The following is a 16971-nucleotide window of genomic DNA, read 5'->3' on the forward strand; positions in this document are numbered from 1 at the left end:
GACCAGTAGCTCAAAGTATGACTGCGGAAGGGGTCAGATGGGAGGGTCTTGTATGCCATCCTAAGGACACTGGCTTCATCCTAAGAGAAGTGAGAAGCCATTGATGGGCTTTCATCATTGATGGGTTGTAACAGGATCAAATTAGTTTTTTTTTTTTTAATCACTTTGATTTGTGGAGAATGCACTAGAGGGATCCCGACGGGAGACAGGGACAATGATTTGGAGATTATTGGAGAAATCGTGATGAGAGAAGGTGAGTGCAAGGCGGCCTTCTTTCTTTCCTCTGGACCTTCGTTCAATATCTGTAGAGAATGTACTGTATGCTCCGTGTTGGGGATACAGCAGTGAACAAGAAGACTGGGTTTCTGCCCTCAAACAGTTTTCTGTTTACCTCTCTAAACTTGTTCCTTTTTTTTTTTTGGCCGCGCCGGGGGCCTTGTGGGATCTTACTTCCCTAACCAGGGATAGAACCCGTGCCCCAGTAATGGAAGCGTGGAGTCCTAACCACTGGACCGCCAGGGAATTCCCTCTCTAAACTTGTTCTTAATCTGTAAAATTAAGATAATAATGAGATTAAGAGAGATGAGTTGATGTGATGGCACCTGGCCTTTTTTGTTTTTAATATTTGTTTCTCGTACCCAAAGCCGGAAGATACCCGGTTACTTTTGCTTTTGTATCCTTTCCCCGTTGGGTCTTCTGCGCAGGCGCTCTGGGCTGCTCGGGGGCAGGGGGTGGGGCGGGCCAGAACTAGAGCGGTCTGCCTTGGGGCCAGGGCCCGGGAGGGTGGAGGGAGCTGGATGCCCTGACGTCATCAAACTGCGCGGCCCGCGGGGCGGGACCCGAGCGCGACTACGCGGCCAGCGGACCGGGGCGGGCTTGTGGGGAAGCGAAACTGGGGGAGGAGGAGGCGGCTCTGGCAGCGGCAGGGCCAGGCCTGGTGGCGGCGGCATCGGCGGCCTGATCCCCCGCTCTCCGCTCCTTGGCAGCTCGCCCTCTTCCCTCAGCGTGAGTGCCGACGCGCGGCCCGGGGGGAGCGAGCGGGCGGGCCCGCGGGCTCAGTATCTTCCCCTCGGCCCTCCACGGGTGGTCGTGACCCTCACCGCCCTTTCTCTCTCCCTTCCTCCTTTATACCCTTCTTCCCCGCGCCCCATCCCCACTCCACCAGCTGCCGCTGCCAAACGTCTCTGTGCACACATTCACACACTCACGTTATCTACAAATGAAAAGACTGGCCCGGGGAGATGTGAGCTCATCTCTTCCCTCTATGAATAGGGGTGGTAGTGCGAAACCGAAGCCCGGGTAGAGAAGACTGGAGAGGGGATTTGGACCCCCTCCCTGGGGGAGCAGCAGGTAGAACCAGGCCTTCTGCCTTCCACTTAGAAGTTCTCTGCAGGGCACATTCTTTTGGACGTGTAGGTCACTTGAGCTGGGCACTGGTTAGCTGTGGGGCCTTCCCCTCTCGGGCCTCAGTTTCTTTTAGTGGAAAAGGAGAGGGTTGAATGAGGTGATTTGGAAGGCCCAAATCTAAGGTGGTTTGGGGAGGAGCATCGGTGTCTCCTGCTTTTCGGACGCTATTTCCTCTCCTTTGTTGGCACCTACCTCAACACAGTTCTTGAGTTTCCTGTGCTTCCAGTCTCCCCCGGAGTCGCTAGGAATCAGAGGGCCCTTTTTGCTTACGTTATGGGCCTTCGGGGTGAGGGGGTATTTAACACCGTAGTTTAAAGTGAAATGTGGCTCAGCCTGGTTTTGCTTTCTGTTTGTTCAACGTCTCCTGTTCTTCCTACTTCCTCAGGATAGCCCCTGCCTGTGCCTAGTAAGAGGCTGCCTCCTTAGGAAGGATGAGATTATGTGTTGGGTAGGCTGCCTCATCCTTGAGCTGGAGAGAAGTGAAACGTGATTCATGTTTGAATCGCGAGGAGATCACTGGTATCTTTGGATTTCATCACTCTCTTGCTGCTGTGACCTATACTGTAAGCCTGTTCTTGTGCACCTGCAACTCCCCTTTCCTAAGGAATTGCAGCCCAGCTGAGCACCCACCTGTTTGCTCCTATTTTTGAGTACTCTTTTCTGAGACCTCTTACAGCCAACGGTTGTGTGTAAACCACACTGTATTCACGTCTACTCTTAATTGTTCTTTAATTTGATCATTCCTTAAGATGTCAGGAATCTCATAATCACTTCATTCCATCTCATTTTTTCCCCTCATGCTTGCCTCTCATGCTTACCCATGGGCATGGATGATGGTGATGTGGTGCCTTGCCTGTTTCCATTCTTTTTTGTGGAGGTGGGTTCTTGTTCTTAAAATTGTTTTTGTACCTGAGTCCTATGATATGGCTACCTCCGGTCCTGCTAACTTTCCCACTCTTCTGTTTTCTCAGTCCTAAGTCAACCACTGCTTCCATTCCTTACTCCGTTTAAAAACTTGCCCAATTCTCCCATGTTTTCAAACATCCTGAAGTAAACCAAAAACCAGCATTTGTATCATATTGTATAATCTCTTAATTGTCCTGGTGAAATAATAATGGTGATGTAGCAATCATTCTGGGATGATTTTTTCACCTTGGAAATATTTGTTGATATTCATCAGGTTTCATAATTAATTTCTAGTATACATTGTTGTCACACGTGGCCAGTGTTGTTGCATCAAAAATATAGAATAACAAGTACGCAAGGGCTTTTTCCTCCTGTGGCTCGTGGAGTTGATCCATGACTTTTTGGTATCTGACACCAGTGGCCCAGCGGCCGCTGGTACTGTGAGCACCACATTTTCCAGTAAAACTAACAGCTGTTATTGAAAACCAGAGCTTGGCTAGCATCCTTCCTGGACCTCATTCTGAGGAAGAAGCTATTCAAGTGCTGGCAGTGGAAGCTGTTTAGAGTTGCCAACTTTCATCGAATTAATGGTTCATTCCCATTCTTTGGAATTCCTGCTATGATCCTAGTGTCTCTGACAAGGGCAGCTGACTATCTGGATTTGTGGTTGCAGTAACAATGAGGAGGAGAAATGATTCAGAATGCACTGCCCCTCTCAAGAAACAGAAGAAAAGAGTTGCAGAGCTTGCCCTGAACCTCAGCTCTACATCTGACGATGAACCTCCCTCCTCTGTCAATCATGCAGCAAAAGGTAAGCTTGCCTGTGTGGTCAGAGGCCACTGACCATCTGGTTATTTGAATCGCTGATGCCTGAGTTGGGCAGAATACAGTTCAGTGCCTCTTGAGGAAAATTAGGCAAATTCTACAGAGAGATACTGGTTGTAGACTCTCTTCTCTTTTGCCATTCTCCTCCTGGGAGTTGGGAACTTGTTTTAACTAAAAAATTGGAATTTTTACAGGTGTGCCTTAGTTCTGTTGTGGTCCTTCAGTAGGTGGCACTCTTTTGCTGCCTTAAACCAGGTGGAAGTAGTGGTGAGGATTGAGTGCCCTGTGCTCTCAGCTGTTAATGATCTTGGGGCTCTTTCACAGGGCTGGGCTCTTTGCTGCAGTGATCTGGCCTAATTCCCCTCAGTTTTTTGCATTCTGTTTCCTCAATTCCCTCAGCAGTTATGATCAGAAACACCCAAATGAATTGGAGCATCCCTGTGTCCACTGTTTACTTTAAACTCTAAGGATTTCACTGATCTGGTTGAAACTAGCGTTTTGCTTTGCCTGTTTTTTAGGGTTACAGATGTTCACAGTTTCCACAGGTGCTTTCTATGAGAAATTGTGAAGCGTCTCAGAGCTTGCCTGAAATACCAAGCAATTAGAAGTAGCTCCATTTGCATTTATCTTTACTTGCCAGCTGTATTAATTTCCTAACAAAGTACCACAAACTGGGTAGCTTAAAATAATAGAAATTTATTCTCCACACTTCTGGAGGCTAGAAGTCTAAAATCAATGTGCCAGCAGGGCCATGCTCCCTCCCAAGGCTCTAGGGAAGAATCCTTCCTTGCCTTTTCTAGTTTCTGGTGGTTGCTGGTGATCCTTGGTGTTCCTTGGCTTGTAGCAGCATAATTCCACTCTCTGCCTCTGTGTGTGTCGGTGTTCAAATTTCCCTCTTCTTATGAGGATATCAGTCATTGGATGAGGGCCCACCCTAATCCAGTATGACTTCATCTTAATTTGATTACATCTGCAAAGACCCTATTTCCAAATGCCATGTTCCCAGGTGGTGGGTGGACATGACCTTTTGGGCAGTATTTAACCCAGTACACCAGCAGTCTTGCATTTTGTATCCTCTGCTGGGTCACTGGTAAATTGGAATGAAATTTGGTGACAGATTGATGACTGAAAGAGTGTGAAGAATCCTTTGAGGGTGATAGAAAATACAGTTTATTGTCAACTGGTTGGCTAATTGAAGGGCAGTTACTCATCAGCTGTACTGAGTAGCTGGTCCAGAAAGGAAAAGCTTGACAGGCCTTACATATAGCTAATGAAGCCTTTGGGGCGGCTGTGATCCTGGCTGGATCAAGAGACTCTCTTATATAACCTTGTGTGTGGAGATATGTGTGCCTTTAAAGTTGTCACAGTGTATTCCAGGTTAGGTGAGAAAAGCTGTATGTAATTGAGGTTACTAAGTGGGAGGGCAAAAATATATTGGGCATATAGGTTCTAGGGCCTGTTGAGAAAAGGGAGTTTTGCTTATCACCTGGGATTTGAGCAACTTGATGAAGGTAGAGTCTCCTTGGGCAGGGCTCTGGGGTAGTGGGAGAACTGGCCTGCAAGAAAGGGAGAGCGTGCCTGGGGGAATAAATGATACTTAGGTGGTGGAGGTATCTGGTTCTAAGCCGATCTTGGGGGACGTCTGCTCTCAAGAGAATGGCTCCCAGGTAGAGGAAGGTGTACAGTTAAGAATCTTTCAAGGGAACCAGTCTAATTTAAATTTCAAGCTTTTAAAAAGGTGACTGTGAATTGAGATTATCCTCATCCCTCCCACCCTCCCACGAACTCCCTTTAATTTACCAAATGTCTTTAACCTTTTCTAGAAGTAGCACCATATGACTCAGGATTGACTGTTGCTGTTGTTTGTACAGAATGGAAATCTAGAGGTGGCCTGTACCTTGTGTGTCTGGCAGTAGGCCATTTGATCCCTTTCATTTGCAGAAAAATGAGGCAGGAGGCAGAGGCAAACAAACATTGTTAGATTTCCCTGGGTCAGCTAATTTTAGGAAGGGCAGCTCCACATTGACAAAAAAACTCTGAGGGCTAGAGTCTGGTGTCTTCATCAGCAAGACTGCTCTCTGTGCCCCTCCCCCTGCAACCCCATGCCTGGTGTGGACTAAATGCTCAGTAAATATTTACTGAATAGAACCGATGGAAGGCAACAGTAGTATCTTTTCCAAGAAGCTTAAAATGCTTTGCCTCATTCATTTTGCCTATGCCTCCTCCAATCTGCAGAGGATCATTTCATTAAGTACTTCGCATTTATATCATCTCTGTTCTGTGTTGGCTTCTCTTAGGCATCCCCTGGACAGTGTGCCCTGGTAGTTAACTGTCTCGCCAGAAACTGCATATCCCCTGAGATCTATATGCGGCTTTCCTATTCAAGTCATTGCATTAAAGCAGGTGTGTTTCCTTTTGCTCCAACCCCTTCTACCTGGACATACTGTTGAACAGATGATTGAAAAATGCTCTTTAGGGAGTACAAATAGAAAAAAAAAAAAAGTAGTTGCTATTTCTGTCTGTCTGGGCCTTGTTTGTGCTTTCTCTGCTAGATCAATGTTATGACTCATTAATAGATCTATTTAGTTTAATCGGTTTTTATTTTACATTATTGACAGGGTAGCTGCATTGCTGGTCAGAGTCTAACATCTGACCAGACTGAAGAAGAAAAGAGATGTTGTTGTCATGGCCACTGGGGCATCATATACTTTTTAGAGTATTGTAAGAGGGGTTTGAAGGCGTTTTCAAGCCTAAATAAACTCTTGGAAATTTGCTATTAAATAACGTGTTGAAGCAAGGAGAGGCAGATGGTGGTCATTTTTTTCTTTTTGGTGTTTGTCACAGGGAAACTGTGGTCTAGACCCCAAGACAATTTCCTTTTCTCTTCAGCTGTGCATCTAATGTGGGCTCGTGGCCCTCCCACAGCGTGTTGCTTTGGAAGTGGCTGGGCTCCTTCACTGGCACCACACTGAAAGTGCCTTCCCCTCCATCAGGTTTAATTCTTCGCTAAATAGACCATTTTCCCTGAAACACCATCATTTTCCTGTCAGCCCAGATTCATGACCTTAATCAAAAACTTCCTTTATTGGTGTCTGTTTAACTTGCTTTAACGAGTTACCATTTGTCTGGCATGAAGGAGAAATTGAATCTTTAACCAGGAATGAGTGTATTCCACAGCAGTTGTTAGGCAGGATGTGATGTTTATTAAAGTCTATAATTTATTCTTCTGCATCTGTGTGCCGCTCACCTTGGCCAGTAGTGGTTAGAGCTGTGCCTCCTTGTGTGTTGTCACTGTCATTTTTAATCTTGGCATGTTTGACCTACTGTTCTGTTATGGAAAATTTTGTCAATAGCTGGGAAATCTCTGATTCTTCTATAAAATGAACCTGTTTTCTTTAAACTGACTTAAGAGTAATGATTTCTATCAGGCAGAGAAGAAATCTTAAATGAAAGCTCTAACTAATGTCTTGGGCTCTCTCGTAGGTTTTAGAAGCGGAGCTCCTGGGGAGGTAAATGGGAATGCCACCCAATTTTGGCAAGTTCTTAATGAAACTCATGATTTTAATAGACTGACCTTATTACTCCTGTTAATTTATATCCTCATCACAAGATTGTCTGCTCAATGTTTGCTAAATTCTTATCAGTCTTGGGAGGCTGAACTTCCTCTTTAGTTCCTGCTGCAGCCAAGACAGTTGTCTTCTTTTCATCTGAAAAGAGTGGCCCCAAAGGCCCAGGGGTGAAAATGAGTAGTGGCTATGGCAGTCTGTGGACATCAGGACTAATCTAGGGAACTTTGTCTTAAATCAGATCAGGCTGAGAATTGGCTTTAAATAGCACATGAAATAAAAGAGAAGTAAGGCTTATCTGCTTATCCAGCACACTTTTTGATCTCACAAAGAAAAGCCTAGCAGGATGATATTTTAGCTCTCATCAACCTCATTCTCAGAACCTGGACAGGACAGCTATCTGTACATTAGGTAACACCTAAGGAAGAGGAATGGAGTGGAAAGATCTTTGTGCCAGAGTCTGGTGCTGGAATATTGCACCAGAGCCACCAAGGATTTGCCCAATGAGCCTTGCACCCAAATTTGGTTCTTCCTGTCATTTTGGTCCAAAAATGGCATGAGGACAAAGAAAACAAAAGATCTCTCTCTGAGATCTGAGGGTGGCAGGGGCCCTGCATGCCCAGGAATGATATTCATACCATTGATGGGTGCCCAGTGATGGATCATTAAGCAAACCTAACAGCCTGGCAACTCCCTAGAGCAGGACCAAGGGCACACTCTCCTTTGAGAAGGATATCAGGTTTTCCTAACCTTTGTATAGATAGACCTGTGAATCTCCAGACAGCTGGTGAAAGAAATAACAGCTGATTTAACATTGTAGCTTCTAGGTTAGTCTCTGGATTCGCTGCCCAGGGAAACTTTAGGGCAGTGCTCAGGGAGCTGCCCCCATTCCTGCACTAAGCGGTACAGGTTGGAGGCATGGAAGCAACTGAGTGAAGAGACTCTACACCTTTGGAAGCACAGTTCTTTAACATATGGGAGCTCTGTTGCAGAGCACATTTCTCCTTCACGTGGGCAATGAGAGATGAGAGGCCCAGGCTTAGTTTTAAGCTACTCAGGTGGTCTTTCCCCTCATATCTGCTGTCCTCTGAAGATTTCTCTGGAAAGGAACCAAATTCTGCACAAGGCTTAGAATGATACTTTATTTCTTTATAACTTTTTTTAAACCCTTATTTTCAAACTAATATATTCTTATTTCTCACACAGAAAATGCAGAAAAGGCAAAACAAAATAAATATCACCACACTTCTCAGTTTCCATGGTTACTCATTGTTAATGTTCTGGGTCTTTCCTTCTGAGTGGCACTCTCTGGCACTCTGTGACATGTGCTGCATTGGTCCATGTAAGCAAGTCAGCTCCTTATTGAGGGAATTGAACAGCCACCTTTTTAAGAGGACGAAGGCAGATTTGATGCCTCTCATTCAGGGATATTCTCAACCAGAATTCCTCCTTAGGAGCCAGAATTTTGGTTTTAAGTTTATTCTAATTTTTTCACACATGTTCACCTGCCTTTCTTTTGCAAAATGTTATATCCTTAAAAATGCATATTTATTTTAGCTATTGGATTTTTAAGCTCTCTAGGGGTAAGATTGTTACTTTTGGATAGTACTCCATTGTATATAGCATGGACCGTTTATAAAACAGGTCCTGAACCAAAGTTGTTGTCTGATCTGTTAAACAATATCAGATGTCCTTTTTCAGCCTACTGGGGTGAGGGTGCTAAGTGATAGTCCAAGGGGTACTCAGTTCTCTGCTAGGATATAGGTATGCCATCCTCATGCTTAAATTTTTTGTTGTTTTTGTTGTTGAACCTTTAAAAAAACTTTTTTTTTTAAAGACTTCTTTTTTTTTCTAGAGCAGTTTAAGGTTCACAGCAAAATTGAAAGTACAAAGGTATCTCCTATACACCCTGCCCCTATATGCACAGCCTCTCCCATTAGCACCATCTCTTACCAGAGTGCTACATTTGTTACCTTGATGAACCTGTGCTGACACAACATTATCAACCAGAGTTCATAGTTTATATGATGGTTCACTCTTGATGTTGTACACTCCATGGGTCTGGGCAAATATATAATGACATGTACCCTTCCTTATATTTTTGAGCGCTGAATGTCTTCCACTGCATGTATGAGGTGTTGTAAGAGGAAATATCCTGAGGTACACTTAGTAGGTGCTTAGCAAAGATGACAGTTCTTCAAATTCACTACAGTGAGCAGTTAGTTAATTTCTGTTAAATGCAAAGCCTTAGTCCAAGTGTTGGAGATAGAATGTTCATTGTGGCAGAGTCCTTGCTCTCTAGGAGTGACCGTGTCCAGTGGGGTGGCATGTGACAACTAGCTCTCAGGAAGTGTGATGAGTGCTGTGCTGATGGTATGAATACTGGTGCTACTGGAGCACCGTGGAAGGGAGAGTCAGGCCTGGGGTGCTGGGGAAGACTTCGCTCTTCTCTGAATGTCAACCCTTAGTTTGTGTTCTCACTGGGAAATGGATGGATCAGTGCAGACAGTCTTTAGAATTAGGATGTAATCCTCAAGTTATGAATACCTGTATAATGCCCATTTGGGGTATATATAAATAATTTTTTTACATGGCTGCCCTTTGTGCCTTTCCACAAATACCTCCCACAAGCAGCCAAACTTTGAGTCAACATCTCTTCTCAGGGACTTCCTTTCTTCCCTAAAGGAATTGTGCTACATTGCTAAGTTAGTTTTTTTTTTTACATTTATTTAAAATTTTAATTAAGATAATATTATCTTTTAATTAAGATAATATATTCACATGGTTCATAAATCAAAATATAAAATGATAAAACCAATATAAACTCTAGTGATATAAAAATGTAAATCAAGTTTCACTTCTTCCACTTTCACTCGTTCCAAGTAATCATTTTGGTATTCTTTTTCCATGCCTCAACCCCACATGTGTGGATAATCACTTTTATTGGTCTTGTATATCTTTCCTTCCAAAAGCTCTTTTTGCAATTACCAGAAATAAAAATTTATATTTTTATTGTCCCTCTTTAGTACACAAGAGTTAGGATGCCATGTTCATGAATATGGTCTAGGTCTTCTATTATTCAGTTGACAGTGTGTCTCGGTGATCTCACCATTTCAATACAGAGGGAGGTTCCCAAGTTTTCTTGGTTTTTGGCACTCTTAGTGCTGCCTTAACTTTTTTCACCATGCCCTAAAAATACCAAAAGAAATACCTAACAGTTTAGTTTATTAAGTATTTAGGTCTAAATAACAAGCATTTTTATCCTAACAACTGATAGATGTTTGTAAGAATAGTATTCATAAATTGAAGAATTAAAAAAATTTTATTCTTAAATAAGCACAATTACTTATTAATGAAATTTGTATACTGTTGAGCACTATACAACTTCTCAAACCTTGGGATCAGATTGGATACTACCACCCTTATTTCCTGTTCCGCATTCCTCCTGGCTTGCAGTTTAATACCATTTTCAATGGGAATATGCAGAAATTGTTTACCAGATTTTTTTTTTTTTTTTTTTTTTTTTTTTTTGCCACGCAGAGTGGCATGCGGGATCTTAGTTTCCCGACTAGGGATCGAACCCTCGCCCCCTGCAGTGGAAGTGTGGAATCTTAACCATTGAACGGCCAGGGAAGTCCCCTGTTTACCAGATTTTTGAGATACACTTTATTTCCAAATTTGGGTGGGTTTTCCTTAAGAAACTACCTGAATAAAATTATATTGGGTTGAAATATCTCTTTTTTTGGCCATGCCACGCGGCTTGCTGGATCTTGGTTCCCCAACCAGGGATCTAACCTGGGCTCCAGCAGTGGAAGCACCGAGTCCTAACCACTGGGCTGCCAGAGAATTCCCTGAAATATCTTTTTAAAAATAAAAAATTAATTAATTAATTTTTGGCTGCATTGGGTCTTCATTGCTGTGCGTAGGCTTTCTCTAGTTGTGGCGAGCAGGGGCTACTCTTAGTTGCAGTGCACGGGCTTCTCATTGCGGTGGCTTCTCTTGTTGTGGAGCACAGGCTCTAGGAGTGCGGGCTTCAGTAGCTGTGGCATGTGGGCTCAGTAGTTGTGGCTTGCGGGCTGTAGAGCACAGGCTCAGTAGTTGTGACACACGGGCTTAGTTGCTCCGTGGCATGTGGGATCTTCCTGGACCAGGGCTAGAACCCATGTCCCCTGCATTGGCAGGCGGATTCTTAACCACTGCGCCACCAGGGAAGTCCTGAAATATCTTTTAAGTTAAGAGATTCACGTATCTACAAAAGATAGGGAAAGACCCAGTTACAGTGACTATCTAGACTGTGGATTATCCCACTTTTGACCAGGAGACAGGTAACCCACCACTTCCGGCAGCTGCTAAGGTGGGTCTTATTTGGAATCCTTTGGCAACAAGGTTGCTGACAATGAAGATAGTGGCTTGGCTCACTCAGGCCGTTAGCTCCCTCCTGGAACCTTTAAGTGCAGCTCCTCTACTCTCCGCCTCTGTTGGTATTGCTGCCTGAGCACCCCATCTTCACTGTCCTCTCTTTTCTTCTCTTTTTCCTTCCTTTCCTGTCTTCTCCTCCCCCTTCACTTCTCCCTTTCTCTTCCCCACTTTCCCCCTGTGAGCCGGCCCTTCTCTGGGGCTGTGCTGTAGACCCACTGTCTCACCTACAAGTTTGAAGGACTGTGAAAACAGGAAACTAGGAGGTTAAACAATCAGAAGCTGTTAGTCCTGTGATAGAATTGTTGAAGATGAAACCAGGTATCAGTGTTTGGAAATTGATTTTCAAATAATAAATGGCAGCAGCAGAAATAACGATCATATCATCAATAAATACATTTTATATCTGACAGTGTACTTTCAAATACATTTTTTCACTTAATCTTCAAACAACCCTATGAGGAAGGTATTACCATCCCAGTTTTGTAAGGGATGGGAAAGGAAAACTGATATTCTGAACTCCTGTTTTGTGTCAGGTACCATTAGGAACCTCAGTGACTTGCCCAAGATTACACAGTTTGTAAGAGGTAGAGAATACATTTGACCTGGGTCATTTAATGAACTTTATGTGTGCAGTGCATATACTGAACACTAGTTGAATAAATGAAACTTGGACTTCTAGAGGCTATATTGTGCCATAAACGCACCAAAACATCTTCCTTTTTTCTTTTCCAGCATCTGCTACAAGCCTAAGTGGGTCTGACAGTGAGACTGAGGGGAAGCAACACAGCTCAGACTCTTTTGATGATGCATTCAAAGCAGACTCTCTTGTGGAGGGAACTTCTTCTCGCTATTCCATGTATAACAGTGTGTCCCAGAAGCTTATGGTACGTCAGGGTTTGGGTTGGGTTGTGTTGGGTTTCTGAAGCTCTACTAGCAGAGTGAGAGAAGGGAAATTGTATTGGTATGAGAAGAAGCAAAGTGAGGGCATGAGTTTTTCCTCTGCTTTAGTTTAGTAGAGAGCTGCTGTAGTTTAGTAGAGAGAGTGTGATCCCTTCTTGATAGAAGTATCACATTTGAATCATCCATGGGAAGTGGCTGCTCAGACCTGCTTCTCCTGTCCTGTCCAGAGCTGAGTTCTTGTGAGCATATGTGAACACATGAATGTGTGTCTGTGGATAAAGAGGCTTCATGCTGAGATTTTTTTGCTCTAGTGAGTGATCTCAAAAGAAATGACTAAAATCCTGACTAAAATCCTGCTCACTCCTAGGTACCTAAAATAAATGGGAGTAGTAGTCTTCTGTATTACTTCCAAAAGAGGGCCTAGTTTTCCTTCCTAACTTCAGTACCCCATTGGTATACCACAAGAAGGAAGGTGAAAAGGAAGATCTGCTACTTTCCTTATGAGACTTTAGTGTGTGTGCAAAGGTTAAGGAAATCCAAGTTTGTCTTCTGTCTAGCTTCAAGAATATTATAGTTGACCTCTCCATTTTCTGTTGGATTCATTTAAGAATGAGAACTGCCACTTCTGAAGTCATAGTCAGGATTCTGGGTTGGGGCCAAAAACTTTGGGGAAGTGGAAGATGGGGAAGTTTGTGACTGAGTCAGACTCTTTGACCTGGGGAAAGATTTGTGGCTACTGTAGGAATTTCATCTGGCTCCTGAGCTGGTAATGCCCCTTCCATATGGAATATAGACCTTCTAGGGTAAATCAGATCTTAGGATTGGAGTCCTTTTATTAGACAAGGGTGTGTGGGTTTGGGGATTCGGGTCTCTGGTTTTGGGGGTATGTAACTGGGCTCGGTGACTCTAGAGTTTAATGTAAGCTTTTTAGTTAGTTGTGACATTTAAAAAAATGTTTCTGTTCAGAGTCTTACAGTATCTCCCATACCTCAGTTTTACATGAAGCGATTTTTCAGTTAATCTTGATTTTGTGGTCTCCTACAAGCCCTCATTGTCCTTGCCTAGTAAGGCCGTTTGACTGGTTAAAGTAAGGTTTAGAAGTTGCTGCTTGAAGCGGTTCCATTTTAACTTATGTTCTCTTTATCACCTTTACTCTGGATCTGCTTCTCACTTAATCAGACAAATTAGCTGGAAGGGTAGTTGTGCAAATGTCCAATGAGATTCATTATATACTCTTGGTGCCTTTAATTACAGCTATGAGGTCCCTTCTCTTTTATCCAACTTATAGTTGCCCTAGAGTTTCATCTCCAGAATAGACAGCCACTGGGCCCACAGTTAAACTGCAGTTCTTTATTTATGCTTCTTTTCATTAGGCTAGAAGGAAAACCTTAGGCCTTACTCGTTTATATTTCTCAGGGTTTAACACGTCTGACACATGATAAGGGCTAAATAAATGTCTGTTTATTTATGTAAATGCACCATTACTTCTCTTTTTCAGGCCAAGATGGGCTTCAAGGAAGGTGAAGGATTGGGTAAATACAGCCAGGGTCGGAAAGACATCGTTGAGGCCTCTAATCAGAAAGGTCGACGAGGCTTGGGTCTGACGCTGCAAGGCTTTGACCAAGAGCTGAATGTGGACTGGCGAGCTGAGCCAGAGGTAACTGATATGGAGAGGAGGAGACAGAAAAGCCATTTATGGCTTTATGAAGCCATATTAACATTAACAAACTAGAAGTCTCTAGAGACAGTATGATCAGGGTGGTTAGTGGAGATTGGAACTAGTTTCTTATGTGAAAGACACTGGGGGTGTCCAAAATGGAAAACAGGAGTCTGGGGGAGATATGGCGGGATGTGGATTTGTTTCCTGTTGCTTCATATAGGACTGTCTAAGACCAGTCGGTATAAGATGCAAGAAGGCAGAGTGTGTCTCCACAGAGAACTTTAATAAATAGATACAGCTTTCCACCAGTGACAAAGGTGCCTAATGAGGTAGTGAGCTCCCTTTGCTGAAAGGATTCAAATGGGGCCAAATGAGGACCTACTCTCCCATTGTGTGAATGACTGGATTAGGTGCCCTCCAAGGTCCTTGCACCTCCACAGGTTTATGACATCTCGGTATTAAATAGGTGTTTGTTTATGCCATATAGCTTTTCTATTGTGGGTTTAGTCTGCTTATCTCCTTGGGTATGAGTTTGTTTTAACCCTGAATACCAAAGGAGTCTCTGTCCCTTTTCATGGCACAGGTAATGTTGAGATTTTATTTTTATTTATTTATTTATGCCCTACCTTATTCCACAGAGGATTTGAAGTAGGTATAATAAAAGCACCTAAAAATAATGGTAAAATATTACCATTATAGAGTTGAAAATAGAGCACAGATATCTAGCCTTCCACATAGTTGCTGTAGTTGAGCTTCAGATGTGGGTCTGAACTCTGGAAAATTGATATTTTATTTGTCTCCTGAACTGATGTTCCAGTTCAGGAAAGAAGTCCTGTGAACCTGTGCATGATAAAAGCCTAATAAGGTGTCAGAGTAAGATGCTGACAAGCCAGGAGCTAATGGGTTCTGGGGGTGGTCCTGCTGTGCTGCCTTGTAGTTATGAGGAGACGAGACAGGCAGAATAGGGCAAATATTTGTAACTGGGGCTAGACGTAGGTTTTTACTTCAGAAATACTTGGTGCTTTCCATGTCCTCATTTGTGTGAAAACAAGTGAACAGTCCCTATCCTCTTAATGGGGCAGAATTAGAACTAACTTTGCTAAACTTAGAATCTGAAATTTGCTCATAAAATCTCTGTTTTTAATGTAGACAGGCTATTGGGAAAAAAGAATTTTTTTTTTTTTTTGGCCATGTCGCATGGCTTGCAGGATCTTAGTTCCCCCGACCAGAGATTGAACCTGGGCCATGGCAGTGAAAGTGCTGAGTACTAACCACTGGACCACCAGGGAATTCCATGAAAAATTTTTTTGAGGCAAAGCTGTCCTAATTATCATTTACCATAATTTACTTTTTCTCTTAAAAAAGATGTCCTGTCTTTTGGTTACGAATTTGGCTCAACTATTAGTTGGTGGCCACTTCTTTAAGGTAGATGAATCTGGGCAGCCTGAGGTGAATGTCCAGTTCCTGGAGTCACCACACGGAGAGTGCTCAGTGGCCACTGCAGCCCAGGAATATGGAGTGCAAGGTGTGAAGCTTCAAAGCCCACTTTGTGGGTAGCCTTCATGTTCAGACTTCCATGGGGAGATTGAGTCTGCTTTTCCTCTCCAAAGGGGCATCCAAAGTGTATATGAGTTTCTTTTTAGAGGTTATAATTCACAGCTATTTATGCGTAACGGGGGTGGATTTGACCAGGGGGAGAAACCATGATTCACTGCCAGATTCACTGACAAAGTTTTCAGTAATTTTTCTTTTAAACTTTTTCTCTGTTAAGGGTGGTTGGCTTGCCCTCAAGACCTTGCATTGTGATACCATTTTATGCCTTTCAGAGCATGTAATATTGCCTTTTAATCTCATCGCTTCAGTTCACAGTGGTGAATCTCTTCTCCACACTTGCTTGGAGGGAATGTGTGGAGCTGCCAATGCAGGTTAGCCACCTGTTTAGGTTTTATAATCCATGTCTTTCTAGCTCAGTGAACTTAGTTCTGACTGCACGTTAGAATCACATGGAGACTTCTAAAAACATACTTATACCCAGTCCCCACCTCAGACCAATAGAATCATATACTCTGAGGGTGGGGCCCAGGCATCAGTACTTTTTAAAAGGTCTGCAGATGATCCTAATGTATAGCCAGGATGAAAACCACTGTTTTAGCTTGATAAGGAAAGTAGTTGAAAAATTAAGAGGAAGTAGCATTAGAGATGCCAGTTTCTGCTCTGTCTTGGAATGAAAGGTATCAGGAGGTGAGACTCATTGCACTGAGTCTTCCTGATGTAATTACCTTATCATGGACTTATATCCTACGTGTACTTCTCTGTGTCCCCACTGCTCTGATTATAGGCCTCTTGAGTTAAGGACCATGTCTTTTTTTTTTTTTTTTTTTTGGCCACGTTGCACAGCATGCAGGATCTTAGTTTCCCAACCAGGGATCAAACCTGTGCCCCCTCCAGTGGAAACGTGGAGTCCTAACCACTGGACTGCCAGGGAAGTCCCAAGGACCATATCTTTTTAACTCTGCATTCTGAGCTCTTAGCCCACAGTAGGTATTCCTCAAATAATATTGGAACAAATGAAAGAAACTTTGTAAGTTGGGGGTTTCTTAGGATTCAAACCAGAATTGGACCTGGCCTTCAGAAGTTAAACTTTAGAATTCTGGCTCTTAGTTCTAATGTCTGACACTGCTAGTGGCCTCAGCTTCCTGGACCCTTTTCACTCTGAGTCCCTCTTGATTGTTTTGGGGAAGCCCTGGTGAGTTGGGGCATAGCCCTGAGGGTCTATCTTACCTGACTTACTTCCCTCTCTTTTGTTTGTAGCCCAGTGCCTGTGAGCAGGTGTCATGGTTCCCAGAATGTACCACTGAAATTCCTGACACTCAGGAAATGAGCGATTGGATGGTTGTGGGAAAGGTAGGATTTCAGGAAAATGTACCCTGAATTCTTGGCACTTATCTCCTGACTTCTCTCCTCCTCCTCAAGTCAGCTGTGTACATCTGTGTACTCACAGTTTAAGAAAAATGTGAATCTGATCATTCTGCATCAAGAGGGTGTGTCAGGGGCTTTACGGATATGCCCCTGGCAGATGAGGCAGACAGGGTTTTTCCTCCTTTAGCTTGCAAGGCAGCACAAAATGCATAACTTCTGTCTTCCTCTTTTTTTTTTTTTTTTTTTGCAATACGCGGGCCTCTCACTGTTGTGGCCTCTCCCATTGCGGAGCACAGGCTCGGGACGCGCAGGCTCAGCGGCCACGGCTCACGGGCCTAGCCGCTCCGCGGCATGTGGGATCTTCCCGGA

At 43.6% G+C, this 16971-nt stretch overlaps 1 protein-coding gene across 5 annotated transcripts in view; it reads left to right on the forward strand.

Annotated features, from left to right (window-relative positions):
* Positions 1-867: 867 nt before the first annotated feature.
* CMTR1 (cap methyltransferase 1) overlaps positions 868-16971 on the forward strand; it is a 59686-nt gene continuing 43582 nt past the window's right edge. For 3 of the 5 annotated variants that reach the window (XM_055079518.1, XM_028478772.2, XM_055079519.1), the window contains exons 1-5: positions 3006-3124; positions 5436-5541; positions 11856-12007; positions 13522-13680; positions 16495-16587. In XM_055079518.1, the coding sequence (XP_054935493.1) occupies positions 3089-3124; positions 5436-5541; positions 11856-12007; positions 13522-13680; positions 16495-16587 (546 nt within the window). In that variant the 5' untranslated portion in view covers positions 3006-3088. Of the gene's footprint in view, positions 1006-2986; positions 3125-5435; positions 5542-11855; positions 12008-13521; positions 13681-16494; positions 16588-16971 lie in introns of those variants that run through there. The other 2 variants (XM_007127496.4, XM_007127497.2) reach the window with 1 other exon arrangement.

This window comes from Physeter macrocephalus, chromosome 18 (assembly GCF_002837175.3).
Source record: "Physeter macrocephalus isolate SW-GA chromosome 18, ASM283717v5, whole genome shotgun sequence".
Taxonomy (NCBI): domain Eukaryota; kingdom Metazoa; phylum Chordata; class Mammalia; order Artiodactyla; family Physeteridae; genus Physeter; species Physeter macrocephalus.